Raw genomic sequence first — 20676 nt, 5'->3', positions numbered from 1 at the left:
TTTCTTTTAAACATTCCTTACAATTAATCATATTGTCTTCGATCCGAATACAACAATAATGTTATTGCCTTTAACAATTATATAAAGATTGATGACAACTTTTCTTCAACAGTCTATGATTATGATCAGAAAGGAAATTTAAAAAGAAGAAAGAGATGATATACCAAAAATGAGAAAATGAATCTTAATTTATAAGAGAGAACTGACATATTAACATACTTAGTAAGAAGATTAGATGAGATTTATAAGTTAATTTTCATTTCTAGGTGACTTTAAATAGGAAAATTTTAGGTGAGGGGAGATGAAAGGAAAAAAATAAAAGAGACCTATTAGTTTCCTAATTAATTTTGTAACCTTTAGTCTTCACCTTTAATTCATTGAACAATATCATTAGAAGTCTTTTTGTCTTCTTGATAATAATTATTTCTAACAATTTAATATTAATTAACCATCAACATAAATAAATTGTAACCGGAAGAATTTGATAAATTTGATATTGCTTAATGTGTAATCCTCCCTTATAGTAATTAAAATTTACTATTTAATATTTAGTTAACAATTTATTAGACGATTAATATTTTTATATGATATAGGGACAAAATGTAATCTAATTTTTGCCTAATATTCCTTCCACGTTTAGTATATTATTATTATTATTATGCTTATTATATGATATGATGGAGATTAAATTAAATATATAGATAATAAATGATAAATATTATTTAAATTAACTAATTAAGTGTTAAATAATTAATCAAATTTCAATTTAGTACAAGGTCAAAATGGTAATTCAACTTTTCACTTTAGAGCTTCCCACCTATAATAATATATGATCACCTAAAACTATATTAATAAAAAAAACCCTTCAAAATAATGAGAGGAAGTAAGAGATTTATTGTAGTCCCAAAATGTTTTTCTCAATAATATAGTCAACAAATGTAAGTTGCGGTTGGTGCATTTACCTATGTTTAAACATTAAAAGAATCTATAAACAGAACTTTGTATAAATCTACAAAACATACTATATATCACCAATAATCCCCACATGAACAGGCTCCATTTCTGAAGTGATGGAACCTCCTCACATCCCTAACAATGATCTCTCTATTCACAATATTTGAGATATATTTACTTGCCTCATGGCAGTCATTGCATACCCTAAGGTTCTTTGCAATCCGTATGGGGGTTCCTGGAGGTGTATTGAGGATACCAAAAGCTATAGCTAATTTTTCACTGTGTCCACAGAGTAGATTTTCCTTTTCGTCTTCGTTAACATTGTGAAGAACACAGGAAGTATCTGGTACATAACCCTCCTTTTTCATCTTTTCTGACAAAGTCTCGAGATAGCCATAGAGCTGTTCACTTTGTGGATGTGATGCATCTCCAGCTACGAACTTGTGAACTTCATCTCCAAATTCAATCCAACTGCATCCAGGTTCTTTTCTTACTCCAACTTTTTTCATGTTACGTCGAACCATGTTTGCCTTTTCCCAAATCCCAGCAGAGGAATAAATGTTGGAGAGTAAAACGTAGTGACTAGCTACATGTGGATCCAACTCAAAGAGATTCCTTGCTGAAATTTCACCAAGTTCTATGTTGCCATGTATCCTGCAGGCACCAAGTAAACTACTCCAGGCGCCAATTTTGTTGTACTTAGAGGGCATCTCGTTTACAAGCTGATATGCTTCTTCTAGATGGCCTGATCGACCAAGCAAATCAACGATGCAGGCGTAATGATCTGCAGTTGGCTCAATACCATAAGCATTCTTCATTTCTCGGAACAATTCCCGACCCTGATCGACCATGCCTGAGTGACTGCATCCAGCAAAAATTGCAATAAACGTGACATTATTGGGCTTCACTTTCCGTTCAAGCACCATCATCCTAAAAAGTTGTAAGGCTTCCTCTCCCTTCCCATGCATCCCATAAGCCATAATGAGAACATTCCATGTGATCACATTTTTGGTAGTCATGCTATTAAAAACTCTCCTAGCAATATCTAAGCAGCCACACTTTGCATACATATCAACCAATGCACTTCCCACGGCAATATCCATCGCCAATGCATTTCTAATAGCATAAGCATGTATCTCTTTACCCTTTGCTAGAGCAACCAGCGATGCACAACCAGGAAGGACAGTTATGAGGGTTATTGAGTTGGGTTTTAACCGAAATTCTACATTATTCTCAGAGTCATTGTGTCTTTTTGTTGTTTGCATCTCATGTAGCATAATAAGTGCATCTTCATGGTATCCACAAACTACAAAACCGGTTATCATAGTATTCCATGAAACTATATCTTTACTCTCCATGTTGTCGAATATATACTTTGATATATTTATCTTTCCCATCCTAGAATACAAGTCCATCAATGCATTTTGAACGTATTTTTCATCTGCAAAACCCAATTTAATAACATACCCATGGATGACTTCTTTAAGGGTAAATGCTTCACAATGTACACAAGCCGGAAAAACACTTGCGACAGTGGTCGGGTTCGGACTTAACCCAGAGAATTCCAGCATCTCTATAAATAACATCAATGCCTCCGTAAAGAATCCATTTTGTGTGTAGCCAGCCAGCATAGCATTCCATATCCCAATGCTCCTTTTCAAGGCACTGTCAAAAACTCGACGCCCACTTTCAACCTGTTGACAATTGCAATACATGTCAACTAATGAACTATCAACAAATGAGTTCCCAATCAAATCATCATTCTTCAAGACGTAACAATGAATTTGCTTCCCTACATCCAGCAAAGTCAGATGAGAACAAGCAGGAACAACACTTGAAATCGTGACTCCGTCAGGTTTTATCTCTTCTTGAATCATGACTCTAAAGCTATCCAACGCCTCTCGAAACTGGTCATTCTGTGAAAAAGAACTTATAATAGTATTCCACGAAACAATATCTCTATCAGCAAACAACTCAAAAACAGCTCTTGAATCATCCACCCTTCCTAGTTTTGCATACATAGACATCAAAGCATTGTTTGTATAAGTCCTCCTATCATCTATTCTCAAACTATACCCATGTACTTGCTTGCCAAGCCTCAACCCATCAGTCCTAGGCAAATTACTACAAGCAAGCGCAATGCTCACCAACGTAAACGAACTAGCCTCAAATCCATCAAACCCCATTAACCTAAAAGCCTCCAATGCTAACTCCCACTTCTCAAATTTACAAAGAGCATTTATCAAAGAATTCCAAGAAACTTGATCTCTCTGAGTAATTCTATCAAACAGTTTATAAACATCATCAATACTCCCACCACACCTCCCAAGTAAATGGATAACAGAATTAGACACGGTGACTGATATCGTATCATACCCAAATTTAACAACAGCCCCATATATCTGTTTTCCAAGATTCAAGTCCTGAAGGCCAGTAGCAGCTTTCAGAACTGCAGGGAAAACAAAATTATCAGGCCTTACACCTTCAGAAGTCATCTGTATATATGTAAAGATTGCTTCTTTGAAGCAATTTAAGCGTACTTGAGACCGAAGAGTATCGATCCATGAAGCTGAAGAGGGTGTTTCTGAGGTGTGTTCTTGTTGAAATTTCTTGAAAATGAGTGTACTTGTGGGTGATGAAGTTGAAAGTAGTTTTCTTGGTGGATTTTGGGTAAATGAATTGGATTGTTGTTGAAGAGGAACAGAAACAGGGGAAGCAGAGAGTGTACATGTCCAAACGGACATTGTTGTTAGTTAAGACAGTTTGGATAACAATAGAGATGAGGTTGTTTTAAGTTGGGATAATAACACTTTTGGTCCCTCACTTATTAGCAAATATTAACTTTGGTCCTTATAATAAAACTTTTAATTAATTATAATGTGTGTTATTGATTTGTCTATGTATGAGTTGTTGATCATATAGACCTAACTGTCAAAGCTAAATGTGTAATTTTACACTTCAATCAATTTTCATATTGGCAATTTTAAACCTGTCTCTGTTACATGAAATATAATTGCAAATGAAAGAGCATTGATAATCACATTGACTTAATCTATATACAAAAAAAATAATTCAGATACTTGGGAGCCTCATGGAATTAGGTTAGACATACTTTCTGAAACACACTTTTATTTGACTAACTAATATAGATACACCACGATCTGTCACATCACGCAAGTGATCTCAAACTATTGTAGGAGTATGATACTCTTAATAAAATGCCAAGAGAAAAGTTGAAAAACATCCCTAAGTTTTAACGAAAATTTAAGAGTGTAGTTCATTCATATTACAAGATTGGTGGTTTATTTATGTTCAATTAGTGGTGTAAAGGGGTGTTTTTTAGGTTTGTTAATAGTTCGTGGATGAAACTAATAATTCCCCGCTTGCTTGAGAAGACTTGTCTAACACATGACTGATGATGAATGGTTGCATATAAAGTTCCAACAAAAGTGACAAAAAATTTTACCCATCTAGCTGCATTGTTTTGACCTTTTACTATTCCTTCACTTGAAAGAAAATAATTATTAGAGTTTTAGTTTGAAGCGGCATTTGCCTTGTCATTAAGAAAAAAACATGGAAATTTGGTGTTAGTTGTGGCGTAAGTTTTCATCAACATAGCATTCATTAACTAACAATCATTAAGATGTCACACATGACCTAACAAGTCCCACAAGCCAGCTTTTGCTTGCTCTAATTAGCAACCCTTTCAGTATATACTGTTAAGATCAAATATTCAACAAATATCCATGATGATGCTTAAGATGTTAAGTTCCTGGAATTGGAGAACTCGTGTACGGCTCTCAGTTTTCGTTGCAGCTACTTTGCTACTTTTATTGGTAGGATTCCTCTGTAGCAGATTTGATGATGATCAGTACAGGACGTTGATGAATAATATTCCAGATGATCACTCAAACGTAGACACATCAACGACTATAAAGATGAACCATCCGTCTAAAGGAAGGTCTAGTGATACACCAATCCTGGCTTATTGGATTTTCGGTTTTAGAGGGGAAAGTAAAAGAATGTTGAGGCTATTAAAAGCGGTGTATCACCCAAGAAACCAGTACCTTTTGCACCTTCTCGATGGAGATGGATATGAGGAGAGGATGGAATTAGCTGTTTCAGTTGAATCTGAACATGTGTTTCGAGCATTTGGGAATGTGAATGTTGTTGGTAAAAGTTATGCTGTGGAGGAATCAGGCGCCTCTGCTCTTTCTGCTATGCTTCATGCCTCCGCCTTGCTCCTTCGAATCAGCCCCCTGTGGGACTGGTTTTTCACCTTAAGCTCTTCCGATTACCCTCTTTTTACTCAAGACGGTAAATTTTTCGTGATCGCTAGTAGCCTAGCTAGTACTTCTTTGTTTCAATTTGTTTGTCATAATTTTCTTTCTTTCCGTTTCAAAAGAATGCGTCTCTCCCCTTTTTGGTAACTCTTTAATTATAATTTTTCATATAACATGTTTAAGATCACAAGATCAAAAAGAGTACCAAATCAAAACCAGACAAACAAATTGGATGGAAGGAGTACTATACTACTGTCTGCTGATACAGTACTACCCAATTTACCTTACAATTACTCTGTAACTCTGTGACTAATTGATGATCCATGCTTTTGATTGCAGATATCTTATTTGCTCTCACTTCCTTGCCAAGGGATCTCAATTTCGTAGGCTTCACCAATAGAACTATTGATCGAAACAGGTAAGGTGTCATTGATGACCATCAACGTTTCTTTTGTATAAATATAAGAGATAATGGTTAAAAAAAAAAACATCTGAACGATCAATTTTTCGTGGGCTTCACACCCGAATTATCAGCTGTTCCATCACCATCTAAACGCGGCTCAACTTCAATGCAATGTTACTGCAGGCAACACAACGTCAATCGGATTGTTGTTGACCCCAGCCTACATCTGAAACATGCTACTCCCCTTTACTATGCTGTAGAGACTAGAGAAATGCCAACAACTTTTGATATATTCCAAGGTTGGCTTAATTCATTTACTTTATGTATGGTGTAAACTCCAACAATGATTTCATTTCTGCTTAATTTCAATTTCTAGGTTCTCCATGGATGGTATTGAGCAGAGGGTTTATGGAGCATTGCATCAAAGGTTGGGACAATTTCCCTAGGAAGTTACTTATGTACTACGCCAACGTAGTGTCCCCTCTAGAATCCTACTTCCACACTGTACTATGCAATTCCCCAGAATTTAGAAACAGAATAGTAAACCAGGATCTCAGGTGTTCCGCGCCAATAAATGTTTCAAACTACTATGACAATCTTGTGAACGAATGGGCAATATTTGCTAGGCCATTTAAAGAAGGCGATCCTACTTTAGACGAGCTAGACAGGGATATCCTAGATCGCCAGCCCCATGGGCTGGTGCGCGGGAAATGGTGCTATAATAGAGGACACAATTATTCTTCTTCTTGTAGTTCTAATTCCGGTACTAATTGGGATGACATTGACTCATTAGATCCTGGAATTTATGGCCAAAAGCTTCAGAATATTCTGTCCAATTTTACTGTTGGAGACCATCATATGGTAACCAATAATTCATGTTAATATATATACTACTCCATATTTGTTTCCAAAATGATGTGTAGTTGTGTACTCTACTACTCTTTATATTTTCTGATGGACAATTTTCAGCGTCTTGTTCTTTTTTCAGCTACGGAATAAGAAGGGCAAGTTACACATTTGACCAGTCCATCAAAATAATTATATTCACTAGACAAGTTATTGCTGCGGTGAATTTTGTTTTTCCATTTCTACTGCTAGACAACTTGTCAAGAACAGTTCTTTTATATAGTCTATCGCTTGTCACTATTCATTTGACATACGTATTAAGAAAATACTTATTAATATAGATATTTTATCACATTAATTTTATTAAATGGTCTTTAGTATTGACTCTTATAATATGATTTGGAAAATAATATTTAAAATAAAAATCTATTATAAAAGTTTTTATTTTTTTATAAGAACTTGATTGATGCACCACATCATACACTTCAAATAAAAAAGAAAGAGTAACTTGTTTATATGCTCGTCAGCTATTGATATAAGAGAGCAAATGCAGTAGTCAAACACCATCTCACTCCATTACCTAAGCATTTTGGTTTTATTTGCCAAAACCATTGACAACCAAATCGAACCATAAAAAAAATAAATCAAACTGGAAATATTTTGGTTTCGATCTCTAATTATTAATATTACAAATTTGAAAATTGAATTGGAACTTTTCTAGTTGATGTATTTTATGTCTAAAAATGATGTGATGATTTAAGTGATTAATGATATGGGTGATGCTTACAAAAAAGTTTTTTCTTAATGTGTTATTCTCTTTATTTCAATTTATTTGACATTTTTCGTATTTTGATAATTAAATAATTTAAGTTGAAATACTTTTGGTTATTTGAAAGTAAAATAAAAAAGTAATTTAATTGAAAATTTATTTGTGAAATCTTTATTTTTTCTGAAATAAAATTTATATATTTATAATAATGATAATTGAAATTTCATAAATAAAAAAATATATGAAAAATCATTAAAAGCTAGACTAATTTAAATCTCGAAATTGAAAAGGGTAACATAAATTAGTATGGGGAGATATTTTTTTTTTATATCAAGTGTGTGATTTGATGCTTCTCAATCCAAATATGGTTCCCATTATAAAAATTTTTTAGAAAAAAGAAGAACGAATCTTCAACTCCCATAGAGTGATGGCAGAAGTAATAGGAGCGCCAGCAGCAGCTCAGGTTAAATCAATCTTTGTATATCCAATTAAATCATGCCGTGGAATTTCTGTTTCTCAAGCACCTATCACTTCTACTGGTAGTGCTCAATTTTACCTTTAGATCTTGAAATTTTTCATTTTTGGGTTTGTTTTACTGGTTATGGAGTGTAAAGGGAGTCTTCTGCTAGTGGGGTAAAGGAAAATAAGATAAAAGTTGATAACTTTCCTCTTTTTATGTTTTGGTTCGTATAAAAGTGTCAAGATCTGAGAAGATAGATTGCTTTTTTGGAGAATAGTTATCTGTTTGTTTCCTTCTTATTTGGGAAAAGTTGGATTTCCCAGTTCCGACTTTCAATATGCAAAACCAAATCAAGATTTGAACTCAGGATAAAAGTTATCCCTATCGAAATTTACATTTACACAATATATGCATGTTATGTGTTTATATTTATACTTCATTTTATTTTATTAAATCACATGATAATAAAAATTGCATCGACTTAATGGAAATATCCGGTGCCGTAAGTACTTTTCTTTGGAAACATTTGATAAATATAAAAAATAACTTAAAATTAACTTATAATAAATTTAAAAGTGTTTGACAAGATATAAAGATGAGTTAAAATAAGTTGAAAATAACTTCAAATAAGTTAGAAACCAAAAGTCTCAGATTGATTTTTTATTTTTGACTTAAAACTATTTTTTTTTTAAGTCAACTCCCTACTCATTTGTTCTCATTTCCGAAATGTAAAAACACAAAGTACTACTCCATTAGATATGAAATTTGTTAGAAGTTTGTTTTGTGGTCACCTTCTAGGATGGAGTACCTTGGGACAAAATTTATGTAGTACGGTTTAGTTTCACTTTTGTGCATTTTGAGCAAATAATAGTCTCGTTAACAAATTGTTAGTGGTGAGTTTTCTACTTTTTATTCCTTAACTTGTTTCTTCATTCATATTATCACTTGAAAATCTGTCTCAAAAAAAAATTATCACTTGAAAATTTGTATCTTGTTACATGAAACAGGATTTCGATGGGATCGACAATGGTTAGTGGTGAATTCCAAAGGCAGGGCCTATACTCAAAGAGTTGAACCAAAGCTTGCTCTTGTCGAAGTGGCATTGCCAATTGAGGCCTTTTCTGAAGGCTGGGAACCAAATAATGACTCTTATCTAGGTAGTGTCATAGTTTTCAGTCGAAAATAAGGTCATAGTTTGATTATATTTTTTACTATGGATTATCTTATTGATACAGTTTCTCTTTTTAGCTAAATGGTGCTGCAGCAAAACTGGTCATGTTTTTCTCCTAGCAATCTATTACTACTAATATAGTCGACAAGAAAGAGAGAGGATAATAAATGTTAAAAGATAGATCATTCTACTGAAAATGTTGATATGCCAAGCTAACAATCAGTGTTTGGTTCCCTGTGTGACTTAAGAATTTAAGATCTTGGATATTGATGTTTGAATTGTAATACTGTTATTGTTTTTTAACTCCTTGTAGCATCTCCTTAATCATAGAAGCTTCTTGTCATACTGATAGCCCACAAGAAAATGACAAAGATTGGCCTATCTTTTTGATATCTCAAATTACCTTTTGGATGTAGTTATCAAAGCTCCCGGTATGGATCCACTGAAAATTCCACTAAGTGACCCATCTGTAGTGTCGGATGGTGTCTCGGTCTGGGAGTGGTCTGGTTCTGCCTTGGACGAGGGAGCTGAGGCAGCTATGTGGTTCTCCACACATCTGGGGAAACCAAGTCGGCTAGTTCGCTTTAGTGAAGGTATAGCTTATCGCATAGTTCTATCTAGATTTTCCTCGTCTATATGTTACTCATATGAAATCACTGATGTTACAATATCCTTGTCTTAAATTTGCTCTGTATATCTCTTCCACCTTTTATGCTTAAATTCTCTACGTATTGTCCAGCTTCCGATACGTAGTTTATCGACTATCGCCTATTATTAGGTTCATGTTCTTGCTTTAGTAGAAAACTGCTGGAATAAACGTATACAATTTGATCGAAATAAGTTGCTTCCTGTTGACTCTTGTAGTTAAGGAAATGAGAGTTGTAGATCCTAATTATGCTCAAGGATACAATGTTATGTTTTCTGATGGATATCCATACCTCATGCTATCCCAGGTAAGTAAATCGTCATTTAAATTCAGCCTAAACATCCATAGAACAAGAGCTTAGGCTAGATTTTCTTGGTCCATGTTCTGCAGGGATCGATGAATGCGTTAAATTCTCTTCTCAAGGAGCCTGTTCCAGTAAATCGTTTTAGACCCAAGTATACTCGTCCTACTTGTATAATTTGTTTATGATTGGTTACTTCCTTTCCTTTTTCTGTACAAACTGTTAGTACTTTAGATTAACTCAGTTAAATTTTTGACATTATCTTCTTTCACAGTGTCCTTGTTGATGGATGTGAACCATTTGCTGAGGATTTGTGGAAGGAGATCCAAATCAATAAGTTAACATTTGAGGGTGTCAAACTATGCTCTCGCTGTAAGGTAAGACCTCATGAACTTACTTTCTTACTAAACGACAGAGAATAACCTTTGCAAACTGGAAGCTGTTTTTTCCTCCTAATTTTTTCTTTCTGTATAATGTTCATGCAACATGATATTGAAGAGAAATTTAACATATCTGAGGTCCATTCGTAGCAACTCCATACGTAGTTTTTTTCTATAGTCGTGGGATAGGCATGAATTCAGACCTATTATTCTAGCAACTTGTTGGACAAGATCAAAAGAGTCTAGTTGTGTTTCTCCCTTTATGATGTTGTGATGAGCATCTTTGATTCAAGTTTTAACTAAGAGAATGGAGTTGATTATGGAACATTTTTTTAAAATTTTTTGTACTTAACCTTCCTGCATTTGAACGCTCATCATCAAGATAAACTCTTCATATTTGACCTTGATTCTGTTCTTTATATAAGGTACCTACCATAAATCAAGAAACAACAGTAGCAGGCTCTGAGCCAACAGAAACTCTCTTGAAATTCCGATCCGATAAGGCCTTGCGTCCGAATAAGAAACAACAAGGGAAGGTAAGATCTAATAAAGTGAGAAGTTCCATAACTAATTACCTAATAATCCCTACATAAATCACAAGTAGGATCTTTCATGTTATTTTGCAGGTATATTTTGGACAGAACATGGTTTGTTCCGACGCTCTTAGCCATGGAAAAGGCAAGATAGTCAAGGTTGGGGATCCTGTTTATGTCCATAAGGTTGTTCCTTCTAGTGCTGAGGCTCCAGCTTGAACTCTAGTTGTTCTATCACTGTAATGTAAAATGTGCATCTGAATAAGGTGATCCCAAAAGATAAGAATACTAATGTAAGGAAAAATGGTCTTCCAGGCCAATGCTAAATAAATCTACATAAACGTTTCGCCTGTATTTCTTTTCATCATTGTGAATTGCATCAAGCCTGGCTTAAAACTATGTAAATGTGACTACCAGCAAGTATACCTCAAATCCAAGGAAGTTGAGGTCGGCTATGTGAATTCATGTCATTCCATTTACGCTCTATCTTATCTGGTATACATAAAAACAAATTAAATTTGACAAAAAGAGGGAAATGAAGTTTCTTTAGCATTTGGAAAGTATATTGACCACTGGAAAACAGCAATACCATTAAGGTCTAATATATATTATCACCTATACTTGTTTTCCTTGACAACATATTCAAATCTGGATCTAAAACTATTGCCAAACAAGCACATTTTGAAATTGGAAGTATATTTGATTCAATGAAGGATAATATTTTTAGAACAGTGCTTCATCTTTTTTGGAAGTTAATTAGTTTGACTGATGCTGCATAGATGGCAAAAAAGAGAGAGCAAAATCCAGTAAGCATAACAGCAGACCACCAAATCATCCCAGGACCAAATCCAAGTCTGACTTCCAAATAGTCTTTTACTGTTCCATCAAATCCAGGTCCTGTTATCCTTGTTTCCACATCACCAAGTTGAGAGCTAATGATGCCTCGGACTGTCCATGCAACTGGGTTGATGTAGTAGAACCATATCCACCATTCTGGGATACTCTAAATCACACAAGGAAAATGGCACAAGTGAGATGCAGCAGAAATCAAGAAATAGAGTCCAACCTCCAGTTTTTTGCAGATTTCATAACTATACATATAGTGTTCCACATGGAAATTGTTCGTATTTTGGTTTACCGCTGTAAAATGTTATCTCAAGCAATCCAGTTCAACAAACACGACAATTGCAATTTTGACTAGTGTTGAAGGAAGTAAGAATACTTACAGGTTTTGGGACTATAAAACCAGACATGATGTTCCACAATGAAAAGAGAGCTGATGAAATGATGGCAGCTAAATGTTGAGTTGGTGCAACACTAATAACCATCATACCAGTAAAGGTGAAATACATGAACGTAAGAAACATGAATAGTATGTAGAGGAAAAATTTGCCTGCAAGATATCCAAACAATACATAAGTGAGTCAATGAGCCCACCAACTCCAAAAGCAAGGAATACAACAGCTGTTACAGGTGCAATTCATGGAAAAGGGTCATGATAGTGCAATCAATTTATGAATAGTACTCAAAACCCACAACATCAGAAAATTATGAATTGAAATTAAGGATGTAAATACACCAGCAGAGAATCTTATGGCCAACGATATATATTCAAATAATTTTAGAGACAGTGTCAATTTGTACTGGAGAAGAGTATTTCCCTCATAACCACAAAGTTCCATATCAAGTAGACTGTGATACTGTTTTATGTTCCTAATTTTCATGTAGATCACTTATTGGTTCTTAAGCCTAACCCTGCTACCTCATGAGGAAAAAAATTGTTTTGATATTTATGTTGCACAATAATTTTCTGCAATTTAGCAGATGCATGACAGCATATAATTGATCATAAAGAACCATGACCCGTGAAATTTATCATACCTGCTTCCCTTTCAAAGTTGATCATGAAATATGTAATGACTCCGTAAATTAGTGTCTGTATCATGACATATGGAATCTCGATAATACCCTGATAGACCGAAAAAAAAAAAAGTCATCAATACATATAATCAGATCCTTTTGACAATCAAGAAACTCATACAAATATAGTTTTTTACAAGTAAAGTCAGTTTGTCTGTAAATATGCTAACCTGAGCTACTGCATATGGTAGCGGGGAATACATTCCTGCAGCTCTTTCCCTATAGAAAACAGTTCTTTCAATCGAAAGAACTGGCTGTACAGAAGTAGCATTATTGCCCCCCAGAAACAAGACTGAAGCATAAAGAGCCGCCATTACCACAAACAAGTTTTGACTTGAGTCCCTGTCAAATCATTTCAAGCATAATATTTTAACGGGTAGGGCTTTGAGCAATCATTGAGGAGTTTAATATCAACCAAAAACAATCATCAAGATCCACAGCCATTAGCCCATTACCCCAAATTTAGAAGGCAGAAATAAAGGGAAGAAACATGAAGAAGCCAGCTGAAGCTCTACTAATTTGTTTTCTTTTAAGCGAAAAAAAAAGATACATGCTTAAACAGTAGGAATCATTACATTAGTTTCACAAGCCATCCAATTTGTATTCTGTTGTATTCTCTAATTATTTTATTAATATAAACCACCAAACATTTTGGTTCAAGGTGCTTATTCTCTATCTTTTTTTCGCAGAAGTTTTTCAAGGTTACTCTTGGCTGAATCTAACTTTATTTTCTTATCCTCAGACCAACCTATCCAGCAGAACTTCTAAATTACATTTCTTCGCGATGTATCTATCTTTAGGACAATATAGCTATAAAGATGCATGTCTTAGTGGGCAGAAGATTTGTCTAGTGCATAATGTGTACATTCTTCTACAAAAATATCCAATATGGTTCAATCTAATATTCCATTTAGCTGTCCTCTTGTTAAACTACAACCACCATTAATCAACGATTGATTTGAACTATAAAGATTTTGAAGTTTGCTAGCTTCAAAATAAGCTGTTTTTTTATCAATGCTTAAAATAAGACCAGAAAGTTATACCAGAAGAATTTTTTTATAATATCCTTAATATTTGTTTCTAGCTTCTTTTGACAAAGCCATCTCCTTATGTCCTACAACGCTAATGTACTCAGCGCTTAAAATATTGTGCTCTACTATTGAATTGTTACAATGAGAATGTCACATTAATTTCTAGTTTAATACTTCCCTTCAGCAAGTTATTGGAATCACCCTATGCATTCTTACCATTTTCAAGAAGTTTTTCCCTATTATCAAGAAACAGCAGACCGTCTTTCCTTCTGTCTTTTTCTACTATAAAATATATACCTGAGGCATGGCATAAATCTGTATCCTTGCCATTAAATAGATAAATGACAAGTGAATTTCATCCAGAGAAACTAGAACAGCCATCCAGTAGTTTGCTATGGATATCTCATAAAGGATACTACCTTTTTGAACCAACATCCCAAAATAAGGAACCAAGAAGCAATGCACACATTGTTGTGAAGAACAGCCTCATGAAATTATATGATGGATTTCTCCAGTATACGAGATTTTGCTTCCACAGGCAGATCTTAAACTGAGACACTGCACCTTGACTATATTTGGAAGTGAAGCCCATAGGTTCTGAGTTTTCAGGTGGGACACTCAGACGCTCAATTAAGCCTTCAACTTGCCTATGTTGAAAAAATAGGACATAAACACAAGATTGTCAAAAATGCAAAAGAAAAGAAGACAAATAAAATTATGAATTTCAGGAATTGAAACAAGTCCGCTAAGATCACCTGTATTGTTCAGAATTTCTATATATTGTTGCAAAATCTTCTCCGAGTTTCGCTTCAGCAGCTGATGTACTTATCTCAAGCATCCAGGTTGCGGGATTATAACCACTAGGAATTGGCGGTATACCGTGAATACTCTGCAAAATATGACCAGAAACCAGTGCTGAGAAGATGAATCATCTCAATATGGAGATTGCAGTTAACAAAATTCACATTCAAGTCAGCAACATACATTAGAAGAAGCTTCTGGTCAATTTTAAGGGCATACATTCTACACATTATGAAAATTGTATACCTCGAAATATTAGAAACAACTACAAAGAAAGAGCCAGCGGACAGCCAAGTCATACCTGAAAATAGTTTATCATAATTTGTGACTTCTCCCCAAGCTTTCCTCCATATATCACTTGTCCCCCGCGTTTCATTAGAAGAAGCTAAAAATTGTAGCATCACATTAGCACAACGTACGCTTTTTATCTATTTGAGAAAAACTATGGTATCTTACCTCGTCAAATGCTTCAAAAATTTCAATACTTGGTTGGTGAATTGTGCAGACCACTGTTCGTCCAGTATCTACTGTATTACGAACAGTTCGCATTACAATGGCTGCAGCTCGTGCATCAAGCCCAGATGTAGGTTCATCCATAAAAACTATGGATGGGTTTGCCACAAGTTCTACTGCAATTGTCAAACGTTTTCTTTGTTCGGTTGATAAGCCAGAGCGGCCAGGCAAGCCAACCAAAGCATACCTTAGGGAGTCAAGTTCCACTAACTCCATTACTTCTTCAACAAACTCCTGCAGTATAAGAAAGTCAAAGGGGTACTGAGTCATAACCAAATAGATCAATCACAATACTATGAAATTATATAATACAAACATAAAAATGAAGAAACCAAAAGGCATGGGCTCTACTAACCTGTCTTTGTTTTTCATTCACTTCTTTGGGGAGCCGGAGATAAGAAGAAAACCACAGGGATTCAAAAACTGTCACTTGAGGAGAATGTATATCATTCTGTTCAACATATCCTGAAATTCTTGCAAAAGTCTCTTGTATTTTAGGGTAACCTGATATCCTAATGTCGCCCTCTATATGTCCAGAAGTCTTCCTACCAGCTAGGCAATCCATCAATGTGGTTTTTCCCGCTCCACTTGAACCAACCAATGCAGTTAGAACGCCAGGTGAGAATACTCCACTTACATTTGACAGTAGCTGCAACTTTTTATCAGGTATTCCTTCTGAGCTCATTTCCTGAGAAAAGAATACATGTTTCCAGCTTGAAATACGATTCATCATTCAAAAATAAACGAAATTATCCCTAATGGATACCTTTGGCATGTCAACAAAGTAGTTGACATTATGGAAACTCATCGTTAGTGGTTGGAAAGGGAAGATTATTCCTTTCTTTGTACTTGCCCTCTGGCCAGGTCCTACGCAAAAGATAATGATAAATAGATCATCGATACACAAGCCAAAAATCCAACAGAGAAAATTGTTTACCATCACTAACTGAATTAACACCACTGGAATCAGCTGGGATAATTGCCTGTGATTTTTTTAGTGCTGCAGGAGTAAACCGAAAAATGTGAGTCCAGTAGATATTGGAATCAATATGATGAAAGCTCTTATCTCTGTGACAGGAACTTTTAACTTACGGTTAAGGAAAGCCAGGGCTACAGTCAGAATAATGTTGAAAAGCAAGGCATATAGCCATATAACTCCTACTCCAAGCCAGTACCAGTAACCAGATGTTGGTATACTATGGGATTGCAGAACAGCGTAACCAAGGGTAACATTTCCACTTGTTGTCTTCTACATAAAGTAAGTTTAAATATATATAAAGGCAGCTACTTATTTTCTATAAATAACTGTCCAGGTTTTGTATGGTAGAGAAGTCATACCTCCATCCATCTTGTGGCAGTAAATTCATTAACTGAAATAGCTCGCTGTCCGTAGGACAATGGTGACACCCAAAAGGCCCATATCCACCATGGCTTGATCATTTCTGTAAAAATGGAACCTCTTTAATAAAATGACATTCTGTTAATAATGAAGAGAGCTATAAACTTACCTTTTGGCAAGAGAAAACCACCCAGTGAAAATGTGATTAGCAGAGCAGCTGATCCATATGTAGTTGCGATAACTATATCTCGTGAAAGAGAAGCTATTGACCGAAAGAGACCCATCCCCATTTGGTGTACAGAAAATAGTAAAAGCATGTAACGGAAAAATCTGCGAAAAAGATGAAGGCGGTGTAAGCAGAATATAACCAATAAAATATGTATGTGTGATGTCAACAGAACACTGTATATACCTCCCAGCACCAGGTGCAAAACCTACAGTCCAATACACAACACAAGACCACACAGCAGCTTCAGTTATGGAGTAAGGTAACTGCAGAATCCAACTACTTAAGGACCACGCCCATGCAGGATAGAAGAAATTATCTCTTTGCTTATAGAATACGGGGAGGCGAAGTATTAAGAGAGGGAGTTCTAATCTTCCGTTGAACATGATATGCACCAACCCAATAAATAAGCCAGAAAGATACAAGTTCCCATTCACCAGATCAGTGGGATGTAACCGCGTTTTTGGAAACAGTGTGCATGTTACAAATCCCATAAATGCAACCTGTATAAATGAGAGAGGTTCCACACACATGAGTTATAGGAGACGGGAAAGCTTGTATCGAAGGTAAAAAAGGTCAAGTAAACTGAGACAGGCAGAAGATATTATTGGGTGAAGTAGTTCGGGATAAAGAAAACAAACACACTAGAATACCTGACATGTTCTGAAGATGTATAGAAAACTATTCCTACTCATTAGAAGCATTTCTCTTGAAAAACAACCCTTAAGGAGCTCCAATCTGGATTCAGCAAACTTTGTCTTAGATAAAGCCAAATGATGGCTCTTGGATCTATCATATGGAACCGAAAGAGATGACTTTAGATCCTGACAATATCTGGAATTTCTAAAAGCTTCAGCTATTGCCTCAACGGGAATGAACTCATATGGTCTGGAAGTATCAGCCCAGTATTGTGCCTGATCTTTTCTGGAGGTAACCTACAAAGACATTAATTAAGTACCAAGTCCAGTTCTGCGATATGTAGCACCATAATAAAAGTACCTCTTGAAGAAAATCAGCAACACCCTTACGAGATGGCAATTGAAATCCTAATGACTCAAAAAATGGAACAACATCTGCTCGAGGTCCATGGTACACAACATATCCATCAGATAGTAACACCAGATCATCAAATAACTCAAAAGTCTCTGGTGCGGGTTGAAGAAGAGCCATCATCACAGTTCCTTCCATTAAATTAACAAAATTTCTTATGCACTTGACAATTTGGAAAGTTGTAGAACTGTCAAGTCCAGTAGAAATTTCATCCATAAAAAGTGTTTTCCTAGGTCCAACAATCATTTCTCCTGCAGATGGAAATTATTAGGATGCAAATCTAGTACTTAAATTCCACAAAGCATGTCACTTGCCACAATCCAAAAAGAAGATATTTTAAGGAAAATCCCCAAACTATTAATTCGATTAAGGCGATCAAATGCTACTCAAGCATTTTAGAGTGTGTTTTTGTGATTGTTTCTGGGTTGTTTTGGTGTGTGTGTGTGTGAGAGAGAGAGAGATACATGCATACACATACAAAATATATATAAAGAGAGTGAGAGAGACCTGTAGTAACTCTCTTCCTTTGTCCACCTGAAATTCCTCTCACCATGTCATTACCAACTATTGTATCTGAACATATATCAAGACCAAGAACTTTCAAGACATATTCTGTAGACACATTGTGCTTTGTACCACCAACAGAAGATGCCTGAATGGTTTTATTTATTTCATCATAAGTCAACATGAAAACAACCAAAAAAAAAGGTCATGATTTGTCATTTTTGAGTGCATTAAAAAGTTAAAAGGATGATCATAACCAAACCTTCATATATGCATCTATCTCAAACTTTGGGCGTATCTTTCTTTCCTTCTCTAAATGACCAAGGTCTTTCATATAATCTGCAGAAGAAATATATATATAACAGGCCAAGATCAGGAAAGAAAACAAGCTATATCTGATAAACCTGGACTGGTTTAAATAAGAGGCAACAAACAATTTGCACTTGCGATCTTCAGGGATATGTATAGGTATCATTCTTTTTAAGAAAAAGATGAAGACTTTTTCTAATCAATTTAAACTTAATTCGGTGTCAATTTTAAGTTAGTTTTGGTTGCAACGAGTTGGTTTTCAATTTTAATGATTTCTTCAGGATCTGGCATGAATTGCATTCGACAGTACCAAATTGATCAAGTCGCCACCATTTGTTCATTTGTCAGATGCGAAAATAGAATGGAAGCGAGAACTGAGTCAGTGGAGATGTACAAGTATGTTGCATAGATTACTTAATAAGTGCCAGAAAAAAAGCTTATTCGTGGAAAAATCCTTGCAATAAGCAAAGACAACCACCATAGACTAAATGTTAAGTAAAGGCATACAGAGGATATAGAATTATGCAGCACACCAAAGTAGCTTAGAAGAAGGTTTGTACATAGGGAAGCATAGTTTCAGAGAGCTTGAGCTAATATTATATTGGTTAAGTTCAGATGTAGTTTGGAATTGATGCGTATCGAGAATTGCCAAAGTCCATTATGTTAACTGTATTAGTAGCAGAGAGCACACGGTTACAATAATTGAAGTAAAGAATTACATGCAGAGTATGAGGTCATTACATGGTTCAACCAGCTAACATCATGTGTATGGCATAGAAAAGGCTTTGAAAACAAGTAGATGATAAACGGCTGTGCACATTGATAAGTATACTTGAGAAAATTTTGTAGAAAAAATCATTTTATTTAAAAATAGAGATCCATTAAGGAGTATAAGAGAAGTTAAGACAAATTTACCTCCAAAACCATGACTTGCACCTTGGCATCTCGCTGCGAAATCTAAAGTTTCTCTTACAGTTAGCTCTGCAATATGATTGTCTATTTGACTTATGTAAGCACAAGTCCTTTGCACACAAAACTCATCCTCTTTATGTCCATTATACGTAATATGGCCAGTTCGCTGAAACCAAATAAAGTCAAGTTATTTTTCTAAATTTTTCGCTCCAAACATGAAAATAGATATTTAAAGTTCGGAAAAGTTGGTTCAAAACTGGTCTGAACCTGTTTTTTCGAGCAAAAAAAGTTTGTCTTAAATACTTTTTCAAGTGAAATGCATGTCCAAACACTATAAATACCCTTTTCAACTTAATTCCAAATGCTACTCTCTTTTTTAAAATATACTCACTTCGTGTCCAAACGCCTACCAAATCTCCAGTCCCTTCAGCCCAAATGCAGCGTTTCGTTAATATTTACTCGAGATGCAGGGCATATTGAGATAAACCTTATCTACTAAATGATCACTTCATTTAAAGTACTGGTCTTCAATTAATGTATAATACATATATGAGTGTATGTGCTTTTATACAACTCAACTTCAGTTAAGGAACAATTAAATTAATACTATTGGATGATATTACGAACGATTAATTAATGCACCAGCATACTAACCTTCAGTTCATTGTCAAGCTTTCCAGAAAGAGCTAAAAGCAATGTGGATTTACCAGAACCTGGAGGTCCTAGAAGCAGAGTCATCCTATTGATATTGATAGCAATGTAAACAAATATTAATAGGATCCATTTGTTTTGTTACAATCAACAATAACTTAAAATTACTGGCAACTAAACAATGTAAATTCACAACAACAAAAAAGGAAAAGAAGAAGACAAGATCATTTCGAAGTAGCTCTGGTTCGTTTATATAATGTGGTTCGGCAAACTATATATGGAGCAATTCGGCATACATTGATGCTTTACTTAAATATTCTTAATAAACCAATGTCTGCAACAAGCTGCAAAGACCTGTCGAATACATTCAACAGTTTGCAAATTCCTTTTTGAACCCGACACATGAACGTGGTCCGTGGTCAGGTAAACCATCACATATATATATATATATATAAAGGTAGTATGTACCAATCTTAGTGCTGGTTGTATAGTATGAATAACTACGCAACGTAACATAAGAACAAAAATATTACCTTCCAGGTTTTACAATGCCAGTAACATTTTTCAGTATTGTAAGGGGATGTCTCCTTGGTTTGAATATCCTTAATCCAGCTAATATACTCTGTATTTTTATGAAATTTACACAGAGGAATCAGGATCAAACAATCACAAAT

At 35.0% G+C, this 20676-nt stretch overlaps 5 protein-coding genes across 5 annotated transcripts; 2 read left to right on the top strand and 3 right to left on the bottom strand.

Annotated features, from left to right (window-relative positions):
• Positions 1 to 891: 891 nt before the first annotated feature.
• On the bottom strand, positions 892 to 3804 carry LOC101249237 (pentatricopeptide repeat-containing protein At3g57430, chloroplastic). Its single transcript, XM_004233718.5, has one exon. It carries the CDS (start codon positions 3696 to 3698, stop codon positions 1029 to 1031), a length of 2670 nt encoding a protein of 889 aa, XP_004233766.1. The 5' UTR covers positions 3699 to 3804; the 3' UTR covers positions 892 to 1028.
• Positions 3805 to 4592: 788 nt separating this feature from the next.
• LOC101252649 (beta-glucuronosyltransferase GlcAT14A-like) lies at positions 4593 to 6553 on the top strand. The gene is made up of 4 exons (XM_004232576.5): positions 4593 to 5271; positions 5577 to 5655; positions 5824 to 5939; positions 6017 to 6553. Exons 1-4 carry the CDS (start codon positions 4701 to 4703, stop codon positions 6520 to 6522), a joined length of 1272 nt encoding a protein of 423 aa, XP_004232624.1. The 5' UTR covers positions 4593 to 4700; the 3' UTR covers positions 6523 to 6553.
• Positions 6554 to 7589: 1036 nt separating this feature from the next.
• Positions 7590 to 11204, top strand: LOC101252947 (MOSC domain-containing protein). Its single transcript, NM_001366533.1, has 8 exons — positions 7590 to 7794; positions 8723 to 8872; positions 9303 to 9479; positions 9751 to 9839; positions 9923 to 9987; positions 10108 to 10210; positions 10639 to 10749; positions 10840 to 11204. The coding sequence occupies exons 1-8, from the start codon at positions 7683 to 7685 to the stop codon at positions 10963 to 10965; spliced, it is 933 nt and encodes a 310-aa protein (NP_001353462.1). The 5' UTR covers positions 7590 to 7682; the 3' UTR covers positions 10966 to 11204.
• ABCG34 (ABC transporter G family member 34) lies at positions 7620 to 20215 on the bottom strand. The gene is made up of 15 exons (XM_069293770.1): positions 16763 to 20215; positions 16520 to 16680; positions 16350 to 16453; positions 16104 to 16260; positions 15949 to 16011; positions 15778 to 15878; positions 15367 to 15699; positions 14955 to 15245; positions 14800 to 14883; positions 14453 to 14586; positions 14117 to 14344; positions 12837 to 13008; positions 12628 to 12715; positions 11973 to 12139; positions 7620 to 11749 (listed from the first exon to the last, which is right to left on the bottom strand). The coding sequence occupies exons 1-15, from the start codon at positions 17107 to 17109 to the stop codon at positions 11483 to 11485; spliced, it is 2697 nt and encodes an 898-aa protein (XP_069149871.1). The 5' UTR covers positions 17110 to 20215; the 3' UTR covers positions 7620 to 11482.
• LOC138337077 (ABC transporter G family member 31-like) lies at positions 17221 to 20089 on the bottom strand. The gene is made up of 6 exons (XM_026029460.2): positions 20006 to 20089; positions 19355 to 19517; positions 18393 to 18469; positions 18134 to 18278; positions 17576 to 17877; positions 17221 to 17511 (listed from the first exon to the last, which is right to left on the bottom strand). The coding sequence occupies exons 1-6, from the start codon at positions 20087 to 20089 to the stop codon at positions 17221 to 17223; spliced, it is 1062 nt and encodes a 353-aa protein (XP_025885245.2).
• Positions 20216 to 20676: the final 461 nt, after the last annotated feature.

The sequence above is a fragment of the Solanum lycopersicum genome, chromosome 2, assembly GCF_036512215.1.
Source record: "Solanum lycopersicum chromosome 2, SLM_r2.1".
Lineage (NCBI taxonomy): Eukaryota > Viridiplantae > Streptophyta > Magnoliopsida > Solanales > Solanaceae > Solanum > Solanum lycopersicum.
The sequence above is the reverse complement of the archived record's forward strand: the minus strand, read 5'-3'. Positions and strand labels throughout refer to the sequence as shown.

Coding starts and splice junctions, on each gene's coding strand:
- ABCG34 (XM_069293770.1), bottom strand. CDS start 17,109: ATGTGTGTGGAACCTCTCTCATTTATACAGGTTGCATTTATGGGATTT. Junction 15,700..15,777: donor ACTTTGTTGACATGCCAAAG/GTATCCATTAGG, acceptor TTCTTTTCTCAG/GAAATGAGCTCAGAAGGAAT. Junction 12,140..12,627: donor CAACTTTGAAAGGGAAGCAG/GTATGATAAATT, acceptor GATATCTTGCAG/GCAAATTTTTCCTCTACATA.
- LOC101249237 (XM_004233718.5), bottom strand. CDS start 3,698: ATGTCCGTTTGGACATGTACACTCTCTGCTTCCCCTGTTTCTGTTCCT.
- LOC101252649 (XM_004232576.5), top strand. CDS start 4,701: ATGATGATGCTTAAGATGTTAAGTTCCTGGAATTGGAGAACTCGTGTA. Junction 5,656..5,823: donor AGAACTATTGATCGAAACAG/GTAAGGTGTCAT, acceptor ATGTTACTGCAG/GCAACACAACGTCAATCGGA. Junction 5,940..6,016: donor AACTTTTGATATATTCCAAG/GTTGGCTTAATT, acceptor TTCAATTTCTAG/GTTCTCCATGGATGGTATTG.
- LOC101252947 (NM_001366533.1), top strand. CDS start 7,683: ATGGCAGAAGTAATAGGAGCGCCAGCAGCAGCTCAGGTTAAATCAATC. Junction 8,873..9,302: donor AAATAATGACTCTTATCTAG/GTAGTGTCATAG, acceptor TTTTGGATGTAG/TTATCAAAGCTCCCGGTATG. Junction 9,988..10,107: donor GTAAATCGTTTTAGACCCAA/GTATACTCGTCC, acceptor CTTCTTTCACAG/TGTCCTTGTTGATGGATGTG.
- LOC138337077 (XM_026029460.2), bottom strand. CDS start 20,089: ATGACTCTGCTTCTAGGACCTCCAGGTTCTGGTAAATCCACATTGCTT. Junction 18,470..19,354: donor TGCAAGTCATGGTTTTGGAG/GTAAATTTGTCT, acceptor TTTCTTCTGCAG/ATTATATGAAAGACCTTGGT. Junction 18,279..18,392: donor AGATAGATGCATATATGAAG/GTTTGGTTATGA, acceptor AAAACCATTCAG/GCATCTTCTGTTGGTGGTAC.